Source organism: Polyodon spathula, chromosome 13 (assembly GCF_017654505.1).
Source record: "Polyodon spathula isolate WHYD16114869_AA chromosome 13, ASM1765450v1, whole genome shotgun sequence".
Classification (NCBI taxonomy): Eukaryota; Metazoa; Chordata; class Actinopteri; order Acipenseriformes; family Polyodontidae; genus Polyodon; species Polyodon spathula.
Genome location: NC_054546.1, coordinates 14617681 through 14637444, shown reverse-complemented (window position 1 = coordinate 14637444; position 19764 = coordinate 14617681). Strand labels below are relative to the sequence as shown.

At 37.8% G+C, this 19764-nt stretch overlaps 1 protein-coding gene across 27 annotated transcripts in view; it reads left to right on the top strand.

Annotated features, from left to right (window-relative positions):
* Nucleotides 1–19764, top strand: part of LOC121325789 (ankyrin-3-like) — a 188079-nt gene that overhangs the window by 105217 nt on the left and 63098 nt on the right. For all 27 annotated transcript variants that reach the window (XM_041268812.1, XM_041268806.1, XM_041268805.1 and 24 more), the window contains 10 exons: nt 1227–1325; nt 4554–4652; nt 4986–5084; nt 5848–6045; nt 7370–7468; nt 9175–9273; nt 10141–10239; nt 10773–10970; nt 15101–15199; nt 16784–16882. In XM_041268812.1, coding sequence (XP_041124746.1) covers nt 1227–1325; nt 4554–4652; nt 4986–5084; nt 5848–6045; nt 7370–7468; nt 9175–9273; nt 10141–10239; nt 10773–10970; nt 15101–15199; nt 16784–16882 — 1188 coding nt within the window. The remainder of the gene's footprint in view (nt 1–1226; nt 1326–4553; nt 4653–4985; nt 5085–5847; nt 6046–7369; nt 7469–9174; nt 9274–10140; nt 10240–10772; nt 10971–15100; nt 15200–16783; nt 16883–19764) is intronic.

Here is a 19764-nt window from a genome sequence, read left to right as displayed (position 1 = left end):
AGAGTAGCATTTTTTTCTCAATTTGTGCTAATTGGCCTTTTAATGTACACTGAATAAGGATTAAAAAATAATTATCCAAACCAAATTCTTCCAAATACATTTTGCTGTTTTGTTGTTTTTCTTTATTTGACTTGCATAGCCAGTGTATCCTGCCACTACAGGTACTACAGATAATAGGACCTGCCACTTACACTGTGTTAGTTGTTATACTCTAGGTGGGGTCTTATTACCTTTAACTAAGAAATGGAGCAAATGGAGAGAGCAAGTCTACCAAATGTGTAGAGCTGAGGCAGGATAAAATCAGACAAAGTATAAAAAAAAAACTTGTGAGAATAAATCTTTGGTTAATGCAGTCCAGCAAGGGCGTTTCTTTAGTGTGGGGTTCCACAGTAAATGTGGACAAATGTAACCTCACAAGAAAGTCCAGCATTTCAGATGTTTTTTTGTTTTTTTTCTTCTTTACAAACGTTCCTATGGTTTATAATAATGATAATCACCCCCAGAGACGGTGTTTACCACATTTAATGCACTTCCTGTCAGAGCTTTAACAGCATGAGGTGAAAATATCTAACAAGACTGACAACCTCTGGTAACCACCTGCTTTGTTGTGGATTATTGGACAAGTGGTACTAAAATCTTTATAATTAAACAGCTGACACCCAAACAGTCTTGTTTTGTACTGACTTAAATTAAAGTCACCTTGCATAAAGATAGGCCTCAGCGTAATACTTAATGATGCTGAGCTTTCCTATGACTTAAACGGTAGTGCTGTAGTTTATAAGAAACAAAAAAAGCTTACTTGTGGTTTAATTGTTAAGCCTTGACATGTTAATTTACGTTGCTAGGTTAATTTTCCAACAATACAATGACATATATTTAAATGAAATGTAATTTGTGTGTCATTTGTGAGTCACCAGACTCTATAAATAACTTTAAATTATACCTCAGGAGGTCTTGAGATCTAATTCTCAAGCTCTAATGTAAGCCACACTTTCTGTAAAGGATACAAAAAATATCTAATCAGTGAAACTGAGTGCCAAATTGGCGCATTCTTCAGAATATAACTGGTTTGTGGTGAATAGTTAATGTGTTAAATTGTAAACAGAAAGTTAATATAACCTAAGCAACCAGTTTGACTTTCACAACAATGCCAGGCCCAGTCAATGAAGAGGCAGCTGTGATTGTCGTACACAATTCATAATCATTGTATTTCATTTTTCTTCCAGAGTGGCTTTACCCCGCTTCACATAGCTGCTCACTATGGAAATATTAATGTTGCTACACTGTTGCTCAACCGAGGTGCTGCGGTAGATTTCACAGCGAGGGTAAGATATGTACCAAATCCTGTATGATGTTTTAAGGATGGGGGAGTGTATTGTCTCTCCAAGTACGTTATCCATCTAGTGTTGCTAACCAAAAAAACTACAAACATATGCAATGCTACCATTGTGTAAATGTGCTTCCCCTGTGTATAACTGACTGGCACAAATGACAGGTGCTTCTGTAATTATATAACAAGTGTGGTGTATTTAAATTGTAGTTTATATACAGGTTGTACTGACCCTCCAAAAAGAAGAAAACAACATACTGTACAAGATCCACTCATGCATTCAAAATGGACATAACAAATGCCTACAGTAAGACAAGTGAAATAATGGACCTACGTAAATCAGAGAAAGCTTATAAAAGAAACCCAGATCAACCAAACAGAACATTAAAAAGATATATTATGTATTCAGTGTGTTGAAGCCAATACGCTGGTGATGAAATCTGTCAGAAATGACAAAAAAAATCTTGCAAATGAAGCACAAACAGCTGCTGAAAAGTATGAGATGAGCACTGTTTGTAGAATCACAAGACAGATTTGTGGAAGTAAGAACCACTCCAATAGCACAATCCTTGACAAGAACAGGAAACTAGAGGACAGGAGAACATTTTCAGGAAATGTTAAATCGACCTGACCTAGATAGAACAGCTGACATACAGTTGGCAGAAAGAGACATTACAGTTCATATTTCACCACCAAAAAAGCAAGAAATCAGCTACTGCAAGTTTGAAAAACAGTAAAGCACCTGGACAAGATGCCCTGTAGCATTTTTTCATAGTAATTTGGGAATATAGGAAAATTAGTACCACTTATTAAGCTGTTCTATAAGGATTTCTCTTGCACAGTGAGCACCTGAACTGTGATTTCCCAGGAAATCTGGTGTTGGACAGGGCTGTGTCATGTCGACGCTACTATTCAAATTGCCATAGACTGAGTAATGAAGGCCACAACACACAAACAACAGGCAGGCATCAGACGACATTGCATTGCTCTCCCACACAAAAGAACAGGCTCGTCATGCCTATAAACGCCAATAAAATAAGTCATGACAACCAATGCCACACAGCAGTAATCTGTCATGCTCCCAAACCAACAGCTGGAACATGTTGAAAAATTCACTTACCTTGGAAGTATCATCAACCAACAAAGTGGAATTGAAGATGACATCAAGGCCAGAGATGTCTTTGTAAAATTGAGACCAGTCTAGAAGCCATTGAAATACAGTAGAGAAGCTAAAGTGAAGATTTATCAAAACAAGGTACCCTCTGTTCGCCTATATGGATCAGAGTGCTGGCGCACAACTTGGTATGATCTGAGTAAACTTTCTAGTTTCCCTAACACCTGCCTGAGAAAAATATTCTGGCCAAACTGCATTTCCTATTCCAGACTCCACCAAACCACAAAGCAAGAAGTCATCACCATCTTCTCGATGGATCGTGTCATGCGCATGGAAGACTACGTCCCAGCTTAGACAGCTCTGAAGTGAACCCTAGAAGGACGCAGCAGAAGAGGAAGACCCAAAACAATATGGTGAAGAATAATCAAGAAAGAGCTTAAATTCACAAGTTTAACCTGGGATACTACAGCAAGAAGAGCCCAGGACAAAAGAGCCTTATGTGTCACTACTAGGTTTGATTGAGTGAGTGAGAACTGACAGAGATCTGTGACAATGAGTAGCTAACTGATTCCATGGCCATTGTTCCAATCTTGGCCAATTAATTATGTTCCTATCCTGCCAGCCAGTCAGTCATCTGCATTATGGAACAAATGTACACAGAGATCAGCCTCTCCCTGTACATAAGAACTCTAATCACGTAACAGTTTTATTTTTGCATTTTAGATTTGTATTGAGATGCTTCATTATTGCCAAAGTACAAAGCAGCCACCGCTAAAAGCTTTCCAAATGGAAAAGCTTATAATTACTATATGCAATTTATCTGCACTGGATGTAGAGGGCAGAAGAATATGGTGAATTAACACTAGAGGGCGACGTTGGATAAGACCACCTTTGCTCTGTCCGAAATGGAATACTTACTTGAACACCCTTTACAGCATAAATAGTGAGATTCAGCATGCTCTTTATTTCAGTGTACGACTCGCACCGTGTTTTATAAAGCTTTTAAAGTAACAAGCAGCCCAGATGATTGTCAGGGTTTGCGCAATGGTTCTGAGAGGCTATGGTAATACATATCCAGTTCAGTGGGATGTACCATTTATAGAAAAGCACCACAGTGGTAACATTTAAATGTATTGGCATACCAGTAGAATTTTGAAACCAGTACAAATCAGTATTCCATCTAAGTATCATGGTAGCATTTTATTACAGTTACAAACACCACATTTACGAACATGAAAACCAGATGCTGTGAATTTTATTTTCTAATTTATTTTTTCCCTTTGTTAAAGATGTACACCTTTTATTAAAACATTAGTTCCAGAGTTACAGACACATCCTTCATTCCCTGTGTTCATTCAGTACGTTTGGGGTACTACTGTATCAGTGTGCTACAACAGGGTTGTTTACCTATGTGGTACAAAATTAATATTGTGAGTCTATTAAAGTAATGTCAGATCTTGATTTATCTAACTTTTGCTTTACTTATGATACTGGCATTGCAGTGCTGGTTGTAGTAATCTTCATGGATGTGTAAGCATAACATTAAAAATGGATACTATTAAAAACCAATATCCAGGGAAGGCATATTGAAATCCTAGGATACAGTCCTAAAAATCAGGACGATCCAGGGGAAACAGGGACAGGTGGAAACTCCAGCTACCATAACCAATAAGCAGTGTTTGTTCCTTATCTAAAAATCATACATAATAGAAGAGAATGAAAACCACATCATAAACACTGACTATTGTACCATAAAAATTTTACTAAAGTTATTTCTTTTCACTGCTAACATTGGGTTATGCAAAAGCGGGACCAAAGTGCCTCTAGTTACCAAAATAATGTGGTGCTTTTTAAAACACGAAGTTCTCTGTAAAGGAATGTCAGTTTCATTGTACTTTGTAATGTGCTGCTTCTTGATAAATCAGTAGAGGCAAGATATTTCTAGGCTTAATTAAAATAGTTGTATGGTTAGTTGTAATAGTTATCACTTAAAAATATAGCCTGTTGCTTATTACTTTTGTTTTAGAAAAGGCACCAGTGTGATGCAAAGATGCATGCTGGGAAATAAACACTGTTCTAATATGAGATTGTTGCTATTTAAACTCACAGAATGACATCACACCTCTGCATGTTGCTTCAAAGAGAGGTAATGGCAACATGCTCAAGCTGTTGTTGGAGCGAGGATCCAAAATTGATGCCAAAACAAAGGTAAAGCCGCAAACAGTTTAAAGTTTGCTGTTTTTGGTGGATAGTTAGTTGGTTTAGACATTTAGCATTTTCAATGTCCATTTCCATTTTAGAAGAGTGTTTTAAGCATTGTTTATAGAATTAGCAAAATAAGAGACAACTGTGGTTTGTTCAGAACTTCACCTTCACCTGTCATATATTTCACTTTTCATTTTTAATTTTAAATTTGGCGTTTAAGTTTTGAAGAGAATATAAATAGGCAAAAAAGAGCATTGTTCAGTCCCCAGTTTTAATTCTAAACATTGTGTTTTTTTTTGGAAAGCCAGCACTTCAACTGTTTATATTCTCCAACAGGACGGACTGACCCCCTTACACTGTGGAGCGCGAAGTGGCCATGAACAAGTTGTAGAAATGCTGCTTGATCGTGGGGCCCCAATTCTATCCAAAACAAAGGTATACCAGCAAGTACACTGAGAGTGGGTGTGGGTGAATATACCCTCATTGATAGTGCAATGGCACATCAGTGGTTACCAGAAATTCCTTTCTGCATTCAGCAATTATTCCTTTCTGTGACATTGGACTAATACAATTACTTAATACTGTTGTCATTTAATACAGGAGATCTTAAACCTCCCCTTTTAGTGCAATTTCAGTCTTGTCTTACAATTGAAGGGGTGTTTGTAGTAGCAGCAACACTTTCACATGATATTCATGAGTAACATCACATGACATAGATCTAGATTGGCAAACCCCTTTAAATCAGTTCCATAGCCTTTAAATACTTCTCAACTCTCTTCATTCAGGGACGTCACTTCCATAACCAAGCACAATGGCATCACATTACAGGATATACATCATTATTATTATTTTTTTTTTTTTATCTTCCCTCTGGCAATACAGTGGCAGTGCATTCTCAATGGTTGCACTAGGGCATCTACCATGGTACGAGAAATCAGTACAGTGTGATCAAATTTCCATTTTGTGACGACGATATGAACCAGTACATTTGTTATTGCTGTCAGTGTGCTACCTTATTAGGACCACTGTGCAATACGTGTTACATTATGTTGCCTTTGCTGGCATTCCTGTCCAGGTTTTCTGGGTAATGTATAGTACAACTGTACTGTTTCCAGGAAAACCGTGGAAGAAACCTGCATTAGACTAGTGAATGCTATTCTTATGTAGCTGTGTAATTGTGTAATCACTTTGTTCACAGAACGGGCTGTCTCCACTACACATGGCGACTCAAGGGGATCATCTCAACTGTGTTCAGCTTCTACTTCAGCATGACGTGCCTGTTGATGACGTCACGAACGACTACTTGACAGCACTGCACGTTGCCGCACACTGTGGTCACTACAAGGTTGCCAAGGTCCTCTTAGACAAAAAGGCCAACCCAAATGCCAAAGCTCTGGTGAGTAGAGTGTGAAGTCAACTACCATCTTAGTCTGAGCCAGTTTCTACAGGTATTAAGAGTGGATCACTTCAATTCTTTTCATTATTTGCATACTAAAAATAGCCCTTTTTCCTTCATAAATCTAACTGCTAAGCGCGGTTAAAGTCTAACTTAATGTATAAGGTGACTTACGCAGACTGCACACTGTTCTCTCTTTTTTTTTTAAACTGGCTGCTTCAAACATTGTCTAATACCTCAGTTTTCTGGTAAATGTTTTCAGTATAACAGTACATTTAAAAATATAAATTCTCCTTTTGCATTTCTTTTACATTTTGCTTTCTAAGGTATTACAAAGCATGATCTGTAACTACTAAGAATCAAGTAGACAAACATTTCAGCTAATGTCTTCATCAGTGTTCTTGTAACAGAGCTTACTGCTGCTGCAAATTATAGCAGATTGGCTAGCAATCTTGAGAGACAAAGGTTCATATTCACAAAACATTTGCCCTAGTGCTCATTATGAAGTTAACAACTATTAAAAAAAGTTGTTAGTAGCGTTATGGAAATAACCCTATTGCAGTTAAGTTTCCCCCATTCCACGTTTTAATATGACCCTGATTAGCCACAGTATAACAAGTTCATAGTAAAACCAGGAATGGCTCAAACAACTTATTTCAAATAAATAACTCATGAGGTTAAATTACAAGCACCTACACACACATGCACCCTAATTGTTTCTTGCTAGTTGAGTATCTGTTGACCAAAAAAAAAAAAAAAAAAAATGCTGAAAAACAGGAACCCACATCATACGATAACACACCCCCTAACACGAATATGGTCCATAGCGTGCTGAAAAGTTGGTTGTAGATGCTTTGTGAATATGGTCCATAGCGTGATGTCTCAAGGAAGGAGGAAGGTTGTGTTGCTAACTACTTTCTGTAATGTAAACAAACTGGGCTGTCAACAATATATGATAATGTAAAGTATGGTAGTAAACCAGGGAATTACAATTATGAGTACAAATTGCACACGTACACCTTTAAAGCAGTGTAGTACCTGAAGAGTTAATCGCAGTTTCTGAATTGGCACAAGACAGTGAGTATGCAGTCATGAACTTTAATAACAAGTGGGTGTGTCATCGGATTTTAATTAAAAAAAAACATAAAAAAGCGGAAATAGAATAACAGTGGATTGCGTAAAGCTTCAGATAAAAATAAACTTCTAATAAGCTAAAGGTATTAATTACACACATGGTAATTTACTTATCTTAACTGGTAAACACACAACTGGAACATTGCAGTGCTTGCTGTGCCAAAAAGGCTAAAGATTGCCTTATTTTTAGAATGGTTTCACACCTCTCCATATCGCCTGCAAGAAGAACCGTGTTAAAGTGATGGAACTTTTGCTGAAACATGGAGCATCGATCCAAGCTGTTACTGAGGTAGGTGGAAATAATAATTGAATACCCTTTGTTGATATTAAGATCTTAAATATCACATGTAATATATTTGACTGAACACAGCTTGAATCTGTTATTGATAGGAGTTTAATATAATTGGAAAATACAGTGAGTTGCTAAAAAGTCACGGTCAAGGCTACTCTTGTGATTTATTACGTGTCATTCGCAAGCCTATTTATATTGTTTGTCATACAGTTGTGCAATAAAAATCTGCAATACATAAGGCTCATAAAATAAATCAATCATCAGTTGTAGTTTGGCTGTTTTCGTTAGATTTTCTTCTTTGTAATAATAATACCCTGATGTATTGTTTATTATAAAATGGCTTAGATAAATTAAGTGCTGTGAATGGCTGAACAAGATCACATGACCGTGCAGTAATAATTGTCTTACCGCACGGCTGTGACATCATAGACCATCTTACTTACCTGATCTATTAATATTACTACGCCTTAATAGTAACAATTATCTAAACAGTGTTTCTGTAGGTAAAAATGTCAACATACAACTGAAACAGCATTTAAATCACGCAGCAATCTGTTTTTTTCATCTCTGTCACTAAGAATTACAGAAAAATTGGCAAATATACTGTGGTATTTATTTAGTTAGAGAACAGAACAAATAAAACTCAGAGGCGAGCAATAACAGATATCACCACGCAAGTTTCACTGAGCATGTTATATACTGTATATGCAGCAGCGGCATCTATTTATTAAACTAAATAGCGCCTTATAAACCTGACTAGCGAGTATGCAATATTTAAACTCGACACAACAGATACATCTCTCCGCTACCCTCCGATTTCAGAAACATATTTAAAACAAAATTAAAATCTCTGCTGCTCTCTGCTGACACAACCGTTGGGCTTTTAAACAAGGTCGGGTTCGGCATAGAATTCTACTGTGCTCGCCAAGGACGGGAAGGACTGCAGCACTGTGCAAACTGACACGGAAGTCGTTTAATCCACATAACATCTAATGCTGGTTTACAATTATGCCGTTTACTGGCCATTGATGTGAAAACAGCCTCAGAAATTATTGGTCATCTTCTCTTGAAGACCGCAAAGCCTGAATAGGATAATTTCTTATAAAAAAAATATATATTTTTTTTAAAAAAAAAAAACCTCCCTCGAGTGCCAGTGCAGTGTTTGGCTGTTCCGTGAATCCTCCCTCAGATGTGGGAAATCAGTCAGCTTTCAAATCACAAATGACATTTCATCTTGAAAAATGTTACTATAAATGGCAATGTTCAATGTAATGTTTATTGCAAATAAAAAAAAAAAGTGCAAAATATATGTTACAATCAAACAGTCTTCAGGGACTATTTTTTCTCAGTGGAAGGATGCATAATATATTTCTTATTTTTTTCCTTAAAAAAGCCAGTTTGTGTGTGTATAATATATATATATATATATATATATATATATATATATATATATATATATATATATATATATATATATATATATATATATAAAAAATGTAGCCATTTAATAAGTGAAATAACCCACTCCAGGGTGTGTGGGGCCTTGTGCGGCCTTGTGCCTCATAACGCACCCAGGTCGTGTGGTAAGAATTGTCTTGCCACACACCCTGTCTTGGGTTATTTTTTACATATTTAATGTAAACATAATAATGTCATGCTGTCATGCGGAAATCTAATCTGTGCTGTGTTTTATACTTTTGCAGTCAGGGCTAACACCAATTCATGTTGCTGCCTTTATGGGACATGAAAATATTGTGGCACAGTTAACACACCACGGAGCATCTCCAAATGCAACCAATGTGGTGAGTGTTGTGCCTTTAGCTTCTGCGTGTAGTGTGAAGATTTAAATATTTTCTGGCCTTGTCAGCAGAACATTCCCCCAATTTGTTGTGGATGTTTTGTCTGACTTTATTTTCACTCAGACCCACAACCCTCTAAGTTTACTTCCTTTGTTACAGATAATTGGACCACACCTTAGCCTTACACTCATGTTCCATGCTGCACAGTAAACTGTGTGGTGTCAGGTGGGGTCTTATTACTTGTAACACAGGAAGTGAATGGAGAGACCTAGTACAGTACTTCCGTCAAACTTCACCCGCTTCAAAATAAAAATTTGAGTCGATAAACAATACAGCACTTGCATGTTGTTATGGTAATGAAATGTTTTTAAAGGACACGTGTTAACATTGTTTAATTGTTGTCTTGGCAAACATCAAAGTAGAATTTAATTTGGTGAATGTAAAACCGTATTCAGTAATTGATAGGTAAGACAGCTCAAATTACTGTCTGGAGGCCACTTTCCACCCAGCCATCTGAGCCTATATTCAAACCCACCTGCTTTTCTCGTTTTAGGTTTTAAATCCACCCATTTAACAACATAAACTGTTTTCATGACAGGCTACATAGAAAACCAGAACTATAAAAGTATTTTACACAAGGGCTTGTAAAGGGTTCAAGTAATACTCAAAACATTTCCCAGCTTTTTCTACTGTTTTGTTACCGTAGTAACATGTTGTTAACTGGCCTGCAGTGAATGTTTACGTCTGCCTGTTCAGTTCAGCAGCTACTGCTTGGCATATATGTGAATGAGCAATGGAAAAACACATTCTGCCTTGGAGCACTGTCTTATAGCACATATCTTTCCCTGAACGTTTTATCTTGTGTGGTAGAGGGGAGAAACAGCACTCCACATGGCTGCCAGGGCAGGACAAGCTGAGATTGTTAAATACCTTGTGAAGAACGGAGCTCAGGTAGAGGCGAAGGCTAAGGTGAGTTTACTTTCATTGCTTTGTAGTTTTTTTTTTTTTTTTTTTCTTTTTAAATAGAACTGTTAGGAAGGAACCATAAGCTTACTACCAAGTACGCTTCTAGCAATAGTGTCATATACTCTGTACTGCTTATAACATAGCAAGGAGAGCAGCAGAGTTACAAGTAGTATAATCAAGATAAGTTTTTTTGGTTGCTAAGAAATTGTCAGGTTAGACATTTATTGGGCTTAATGGGATTTAACAAAAAATAAAAGTAAAGACAGAGTTTGACAGACTCTCAATTAACGGTTTTATAAGCATGCCCTAAGCAGGCTTCATCACAATTGGATTAGTGATTGTCTAGATATACATAAATATAAAGCTGCTGATAATAACAAAAAGAAGAAAGTAAACTAGCTATATAACTCTATACTGTTCTGTATAAACTAGCAGGGTAACCAATAAGATAGTAATGAATTCTTTGTTTTTTCAGTTTTACTCTGACTGCATATTTGCTTACTGCCTGTCTTTCTTGTGAATTGCTAATTTAACAGGATGACCAGACTCCACTGCACATCTCTGCTCGTCTGGGAAAGGCTGATATTGTTCAGCAGTTGTTACACCACGGAGCGTCTCCTGACGCTTCCACGACCTCGGGTTACACTCCACTGCACCTGGCCGCCCGAGAGGGGCATGAAGACGTGGCCTCGGTCCTGCTGGAGCAGGGAGCCTCCCTGGCCATCAACACAAAGGTGAGTGGCATACTTTAATACTTTACATACTTTAATATGTTGGGTGTAGGGTGCCTCTTATAGTCATTTTGGTAATTTGCGGTTTGGGCAAGAGGGGTGCGGTTCTGAGCTTAAACATGTAATAAAAGACACTTTACACCCATCACAACGTGAAAAAGAAGACACCGGGTGACACTGATAAGAAGGACCTTTGACAAATTCATAAATGTCTCGGTGTAAAACACACAGAAATTCCTCCAGTATTTCTGAAACGATATATATGCCCATATGTGCAAAGCTTCACCAAAAAAGGTGTTTATCTTTAATATATAATATTCAGCAGCCTGATTTATAATGGCTGCAAAACATTACATAACTTTTAGGGGAATCGTGTTAAACCCTCATTTTTTTGTAATTCTGTTGGGGGTACAAATCTGGATATTAGATCAAACTCAGTATATGCACCTGTGAAAGCAGAGGCACACACAAAGGACACTCATTGTGCTTCTGTAAGGGAGTGGTGTAAATCCATTTCATGTACTTGACATGTGGTTGCAGTCTGGAGCATTTCTAGAAGATGACCCTTGTCACATGCGCAGATTAATGATTTGTAAACCCCACTGCATATACACACACTCACACACACACACACACACACACACACACACACACACACACACACACACACACACACACACACACCCTTAGCCATCCCCTAGTCTCTCAGGGTATATGTCCTTCCTGTTATAGTTGTTGGCTCCACTGATGTCAGCACATCCCCCATGTGTACAATAAATTGATCTGGATGGCGTGGGAAACAGAATGATCGAGCTGGTCCATTCGGGAGCAGGAAGTTAATTTCAGCAACCCGTTTCTTCTGATCAGCAGACACCACCAGCCCGAGCCACCAGTAACTGTCATACTGAACAGTAACATATCCTTTCACTCTTCGACTATGATTGATTCTTTATTTTGTTGACTGGGAGAATTCTCATACAAGGACATTTGCTTTGCATTTGCGTTGAAAGAAAAGGAGATTCCATGTGCCAGGCACAGTTCTCACCTTGAGGAATTGTTCCTCCAGCAAATCTTGCTCAGCTTGCCATTGTGCTATCGTGATGTGTTCTACTTCAAGAGCAGGAATGTTGTCATTTTCAAACCTGTACAATTGGTGGGTATAGTCTGGATCTGGTCATGGTACGGACACTGCAAACTGGCTTTTGTTGCCGTTCGTTTAATGGTTCCTCCTACACCATCACAGGGTCCTTTGCCATGAGATGTTGCAAATAAGTTCGACTCTGCTTCCACGCCAAAATTTCCCAAGTGCTGGCAAATGTTGAGGACATTTTTACAGTTCTTATATTGCCCTGCACACCCATCAGAGAAGTAAAGATTTTTCTTGGGCACCTCCCAAATTTGTTCTGCAAGAACCTCAAAAGATGCTTTTGAAAGAGATAAAAAGTGACTATCATAAGTCATGCATTCTGATATTACAACATATGAGATGTGCTGAAAATTCCCATCTTTGTCTCACCAATAGCAAGCAAAAGAATGTATGGTTGACTGAGAGTTGTTCCAGTGGTGTGATTGTGCTTCATCTTGCATGATGAAATTTTTCTGCAAAATCACCAACGACTAGGAATTCATTTTCTTGAAAGAGTTCATCCTTCAGCTGTTGATAATATGCAGTCTGCATCTTTGCGATAAAATCATGTCAACAAAGACATTGGAGATGGCTTGTGAAAGTCTCTATGAACTGATCAACAGGTTTGTTGATTGTCTGGAGGGTGGATCTGTCAGTTGTTCCACTTCCAATACTCCATTGCGTCCACCAGGCTATCTTGAAAGAGCATTTGTAGATGGCTCTTGAAATCTTCAAGTGATAGACAATTTTCACACTTTTCTAAGTGGTAATCAACATTAGATGGGTAACACATGAGATAAGATAAGCAATGCCAATAGTGATTCAAAGGCACTTCTGTACTGGCACTCAGTCATGGAAGCTTAGAACAAAAGAACATCAGCTTTACATTGTGGTGTGTTGTGCAGACACACACAGCATGTGTACCACTACTGCCTGCCAACACACTCCTTTGGTTTCAGCTCTGCAAATTTGGAGAAGCCAGTCTTAATGTCAGGATGTTGTAAATTGAAGAAACGATAGGCCTCTGAAAGATTGCAGAGAACAAGCCATTTATGTTGGTGCTCCCTCCTTCCTGACTCTTTATTGTAAACAGGAAAAAAAATATGTATTTCCGGCCATCAGTCGACTAACATCTTCCCTCATGTAAAACAATTTTACCATCTGAGCAATCTCCTCTGTTAGAGTTCTCCCTTCAATTTTTGGGTTTGGATCCAATAGCCGTCCCTTCTCATCCTATAAAGCCTTGGCTGTCCTGGACATATTAACCAAACTCAGCAGCAGTCCTCCGTACAGAGCAAGGCATTGGGACAGCTGTCAAAATATGAACTTGCGGACTTCGACTGATATTTGAATTACATTTTTCCTTCAGTTGGGCCATCATCTCTTGATGTGCCTGAGCCTGCTCCTTGATTGTTTCACGGTCTTCCACTTCTGTTTGTGGGAAAACCTTTCTTGGCTGTCTCATCATTGTTTCTCTGACCTTCTTTACCTTTTGAGCTGCATATACCTTTTGTGACAATTTCCTTCTCTTCAGTGGAGATTCTTGTATTGCCTCCAAGGTCTTGTTTATTTGTAAAATGTCATGTTCCTTTTCAGCTTTGAAAATTTTGTTGCTTTCAGGTTGTTTATCTTGAACACCATGAGGGCTGGTTTCTCTGGAACTAGACTCCTTGGGGTCACTTTGTGTTGAAAATGGTTTGGTCTTGGTCAGGAGGACAGTGAGGTAGCAATGTCATTCAAGGGAAACATAACTTCAGGCCATACACAAAGTTCACTTTCTGGTGGTCCTTGATCTGCTTCTTTGATAAGGTGCGACCTTAACACCAAATTGGAAGTACTTGCCATTTATTTAACAAATGTCTTCAATATCAAATCAACTGCAAAACTGCAATAATTTTAGCTACAAACATTTAATGTCAAGACTATTAAACTGATAAGTATAATATATAAATGTTTTTTGGAAGAGTACCGGGTTTAAGGACACACCTTGGTTGAGTTATAGGTGGGTTTTCTTGTTTTTCACTTTATAAAGGGCACATTTCAGTATTGATCTGTATTTAATTCACCTGTGCTACACTTTAGTCACATGTGTTAATAGGTGAAATTGGTTAATTAACATGACTCTGTTACAGCTGCAGGTCAAGTTTTGATAACCTGTATCTCGCAAATGGGAGGCCACCCAGGCCCAAAATTTACACTGTAACCACTTCTCCCAAAGGCAAACATGCATGGACATTTTTATCCAAATCAAAGCTTTTTGGTGATTGATTTTATATGGATGGAACCCTGTATAAACACAGTAGTATAACTTCCCAGTACTGTACCATATCCTGGTACAGAGATCATTGTGTTCCACTGTGGCACAACTGTAGTGTGGGCTTTGGGTCCCTATTTCCATAGCTTTCATGCTCTGTATAAAAGGCACCTCTTTGTGTGCTGACAGGCTAGTCCAGCACAAAACACATGCCAGCCCTGGAACAGTGAATAAGCCTTGCACACAAGAGCAGTCCTGCAGGAGCTGTAAGAGCTTATAGCCAGGAATCGAGTCTGTTAGTCAGTTTGAGCAACTGGTATGTCAAATCAGTGGCTGGGTAGATAAACACAAGAACAAGTAGGTTAGCCACAGATTAGCCAGTTGAGCTATGTCTGGATGTTTCATAAAATTTTTTTTAAAAAACTATAAAACACTCAATTTAGGATTACTAAAATAAATTTAAAGAATTCACTAACAAGGGTTTTGACTTCAAAAGAAAAATACCATTTGTTGAAACTTTACCGTTTGAAGTTTATTTTAGGTTTTCTTAAAAAACAGAGCAATCTCTAGGTCTACACTATCGCAACAGCGGGGATATATTACTGCTATGCTTTGTTTTTTAAATTAAAGTCCTGTAATTCAAAAGGCTTTTTGGGGACCTGAATCAAATAGCTACCCATGACAGCAGTTCCCTTCAGCAGTGAACATGAGCAGTACATGTTTTTTTTTTTTTTATTTTCTCTCTGTCAACAGAAAGGATTTACTCCATTACACGTGGCAGCAAAATACGGGAAAATTGAAGTTGCCAACCTTCTACTTCAAAAATCAGCATCTCCTGATGCAGCAGGGAAGGTAGGTGCCCGGAGAATGGAAGTGTTAATAACTCAGTGTTGTCTGCATGAATCTGAAACAGAAGACAACGATACCGCAGTGGTAACATTTCCATATTTTGACATACTAATGATGTCACAATTGTATAAATCCAATACGCCAATAGTACAGTATGCTACTGAGCATTGCAATTTGTGTCTTGTCATTGCTGGTAATAGGTCTGATTGGGTAATACACTGATATTATAGTGGTGGTATCCTAGTGGTATTTTCAAACTACAGGGAGGGCCAAATAGCAGACATAAGTTGTCATCAAACACCTCTGTGTAATGGAATCCAGGCTCCCTGTTTTTCTTGAAAAGCTAACTGACTCTTTTTACAGTCAGCTAAAATGACAGGGCCGTTTAAAACCTAGTCGAGTTTTGACAATAACAATCACTTGAGACGTCTCCCATTTCCCAGAGTCATGTTGCTTTCATAGTACCGGTATTCAATTGGGTTTGATTCTTCAGGTGTCATGTTAACAGCCTGATTGTAAAAAATGGTTTTAATTGGTCCCTAAGCTTCTAATTAACTCATACTCCAGTTGAAAACCAAAACGAGTTATCCTGGAAAGTCTGGTGTCTGATGAGAGCAGCATCCCTTTAATTTCCTGGGAAACAAACTGTGCAGCTCTAAACAATAATCCAATCGCTGCAAGTACACAGCTAACTGAACACAGTAAGGCCTTTACAAGGCTTCATAAATAATATAGCAATATTTTTGTGGGGTTTTATATTTACTGTGTTTTTGGGGGTTTTTTTGCACCCAGCATTCCCCTTATGGAAAAACACTGGGGCTTGCTTTGAATACATTGAAAAGGCTTCTCCCATCTTATAAGAGTCTGACCTACAACTGTGTCAGCTGTTACTCACTGGCTCTCCTCCCCTCCCCCTCACCCAGTTGGGGTGGAGCTTTGCGTGAGATCAGCATCTTTTTGACATTTATTGTTCGCCATCACACACAGACAACCTAAAACAGCATATCTAGCTGTTTTTGGCGTGAAAATTATTTTGTTTTGTTTGATTTGTTGCTATTCACCTATGATAGGTGCAGCTGATTCAACAGACCCTTATTTAGCACTAGTGTTGGACAAATTAATATTACCTTTAGCAAGGTATACTGATGTGTTAATAATACTGACGTCAGCATAAGACCAATGCTTACCTCTCGATTACAGAGCTTGCTGTTTAGGTGAATAGTAAGTCATTCATCTTTGAACCATATGGTTTCCAGTTTGCATTCAATGGCGAGGCAAGGGCTGGACGCAAACTGCAAACCATACAGTTCAAAGACGAACGACTTACTATTTAACTAAAGAGCCAGCTCTGTAGTCGATAGGTAAGCACAAAGATTTTGCAAGATTAGGCTGTAAAACCACAGGTTATGGATTGGATGACATCATAACGTGTTAAAGATTTTAGACTTGTCTAAGGTATTCTATTTTATTCAGCCACTTTGTTATAAGATAAATGCTAAAGAAACTGATGTAACACACTGTCACTCCTTTTGTATTTGTCTCATGTTTTCTATCTACTAATGAGGTCTGTATGTATGTATTTTTTAGAGTGGTTTAACTCCACTGCATGTAGCAGCGCACTACGATAACCAGAAAGTGGCACTCCTTCTCCTGGACCAGGGAGCCTCCCCACACGCAGCAGCAAAGGTACTACATACTGAGTAGAGCAATGTGCTAAACTAGAATTGGCATTGTGCCCCCATTGTGCCTGTATTGATTGGGTGTTTAGGCATGGTGTCATCTGCTATAGCACATTCACATTTGTGAAACATAGCGGCAGTACAAATTAATCCAACTGATGTGTTTTAATATCTATAGATTTCTACAGACTATTATAGTTCAACTGTGTAAAAAAGCAGCAGCTTTCTGCATTGTTAAGTGATTGTTGCTAACAAAGTAATTCCATAAACCTTCCCTGTTGTGCACTTCCATTTTGTTATGCAGGTCCCAAATGTGCAGTTTTGAAAGAAACACATGTTATAGTAGACGTTGTTATTTACAAATATGATATCTGGTACTACACTAGGTAAATAAATCTCACTTTGTAAGCAATGCTTTTAGATAGTGTTGCACTGCCTTGCTCATTTCGTCTTTAGCGGCATCATTTCTGTCATTACTTTGCCCTATTGACTGACATGCTTTCAGCCAGTAGCATTATTTGACCCAGAAAACACTGTGAAACGATCTAGGACTAGCAAGCGTTACAGATTTCCTCAGAGAAAGTCATTGAAATGGCAACCTTTCTTTAATCTATTGTAGGTTCTAAATAAAAATTCTTTAATGTAACAATAATGTACCTATATAGCTAATGGGAGTGCAATTATTGTGTTAGCTATAATCACTTTAATGCTTTTTGTCTTCTTGTGGCCGTATACAGTATTTTCCATTACTAATATAGCCCTGAAACTTGTATTGCACGACTTCATTCTGCAGCTGCTGTTCCAATTCACATTCACAGCGCATGGGGTTCTTTATAGGACGCATCAGTATTTGCTCATGTTGCTTTTGGCTGATTTTGCAGTATCCAGGCAACCAGGATTGGAGTGATTTCTCTTTTTCGATTTGTCGTGTTTGCTTTTTTTAATTTTTATATAGAAGTTTTGTTTTTTGGTGTTTTTTTTTTTTTTTTTTTTTTTATCAGTACGTGGGCATGTCTGTTGTTTTTTTGAGTGATTTAGGTAATTTCAGTGTCCTGAAATTGGGAAATTGACAATGGGGTTGAACAAAAATGTAGGAACACCTGTATTATTACAAAACACAAAGTTGAAAGTAAAATGTCCACCCCTGAAGGAATTCCAGGTTGTAATCATTGAGGAATGCTTATATACGGTACCCCTCAGATCAGGGTTGCAATGGCTGCCCATGGTGACAGCATTGTAGCAGGTGTTTCAATTTAATTAAAATCCAGTTACTGCTGTACATAGAAACACATGCAAATACATGAAACAGGTGTCTGCATGTTGTGGGATCAAAAATTAGTTTTTATGAGATATGGGATACATATTTGAATAGTAAAATTGGCACAGACAACAGTAACCATGTTTGCCAGGAAATGAACATACATTAGCATAGCAAAAACATTATCAACATATCAGTTATTCAGATCCTGTGTTTCACATCCTCAATTCTATATATGTATGTAAGGGCTGTGTGACAGGACAGCGTCCCTGGCAAGCTGTTTCTACCAGGAAGGAGACTCAGACAGTTTTAAATGCTAATGCTCTCTTTAATAACAAGATAAAAAAAAAAATAGCACAGACAAACACAGAACACATTAACAAAATAAAAAGGCACAAGGGCCAAAAGAAAAGGTTCTACAAAAACTCACGACACGTCAATAAACACGGACGCAAATACAGCACACAGACCTTCACATTCACCTTCACATTATGTATACGCCTGTGGCTGGAGCCTTAATTAATCTTTTAATAATTTATTCAATTCACAGCTTCAGCCACATTCCCACATGTTTTAACATGTCCCAAGACAAGTTGATATAACTACTGTACATTCTTATGCACAGCCTGTAGAGAGACACTGATGAGGCCACAGGAGAAGGCAATACAGTAACAGTACTGCATGCAAATTCTGAAATTCTCTGCAGGTTTAAAAGCAGCTCAGATCATTTTAGGTAGTGTGCAGCTATTGACAGTTGTCTGTTTTACTGTTTTTTGGGTTTTTTTTATTAAAGCTGTTTCACATTCTTGTGCCTGTAAGTGGCTCTGTGTTATCCTAAAGTGAACATGGTGACCTAGTTACTGCCTTTGTTTCCCGGTGTCAAGCAACACCGGGCTGGTGACGTGCTTTTAGCACAGGACTCGTTCCAGGTTGTGAAATCACTATTTGGCTTGTCCCTCGGTCAACTGGTCCTTTAAGACATTTCCAAATTGAATGCTTTTTTTTTTTTGAAAGATTTCAAAATCTTTCTCAACCAATGTGTTCATGTAACTGATTTGGAAAACAAATAAATCCAGAGTTTATAGCATTGCTGCTGAATATCAAGCTATGGTCTGAGTCACTCTGCTGTGGAGCATGGTGAATGTATTTTCAGTTTGGATTTCTATTTTTTTTTAATGCCTATTAATCTAAATGGTGCATATTTGTACAGAGTATGAAAAAAGAAAACTGCTTGGAGAAATATTTTACATGGTGGTATTTTACTGTACTGTAACATAGCTATATTATGTCATTTTGCAATCAACTGAACATTTACAAATGTTTATTCACATGAGCGAGTGAGTAAATATGGTGCAAAAACTCAGTTGTTAGTAGAAAATAAAAAAAAAACATAATAAATCTGACTGCTGTATATGTGAAGCACCACAACAAAACTGCATTGATGAAATACAGCAGCTGCGCTACTAGAAAAGATTTCCTATATCTGAGATGGATGACTTTAAAAGCAAAATTAAATGTGTCTGTTAAAAGAAACACAGCCTTGTTGGCAAAATGTGTAATTTATTTTGATAAGCTAAATAAATAAATAAAAGCCATTATGTACTTTAGTGCATTTCCAGTAAAACAGAAAA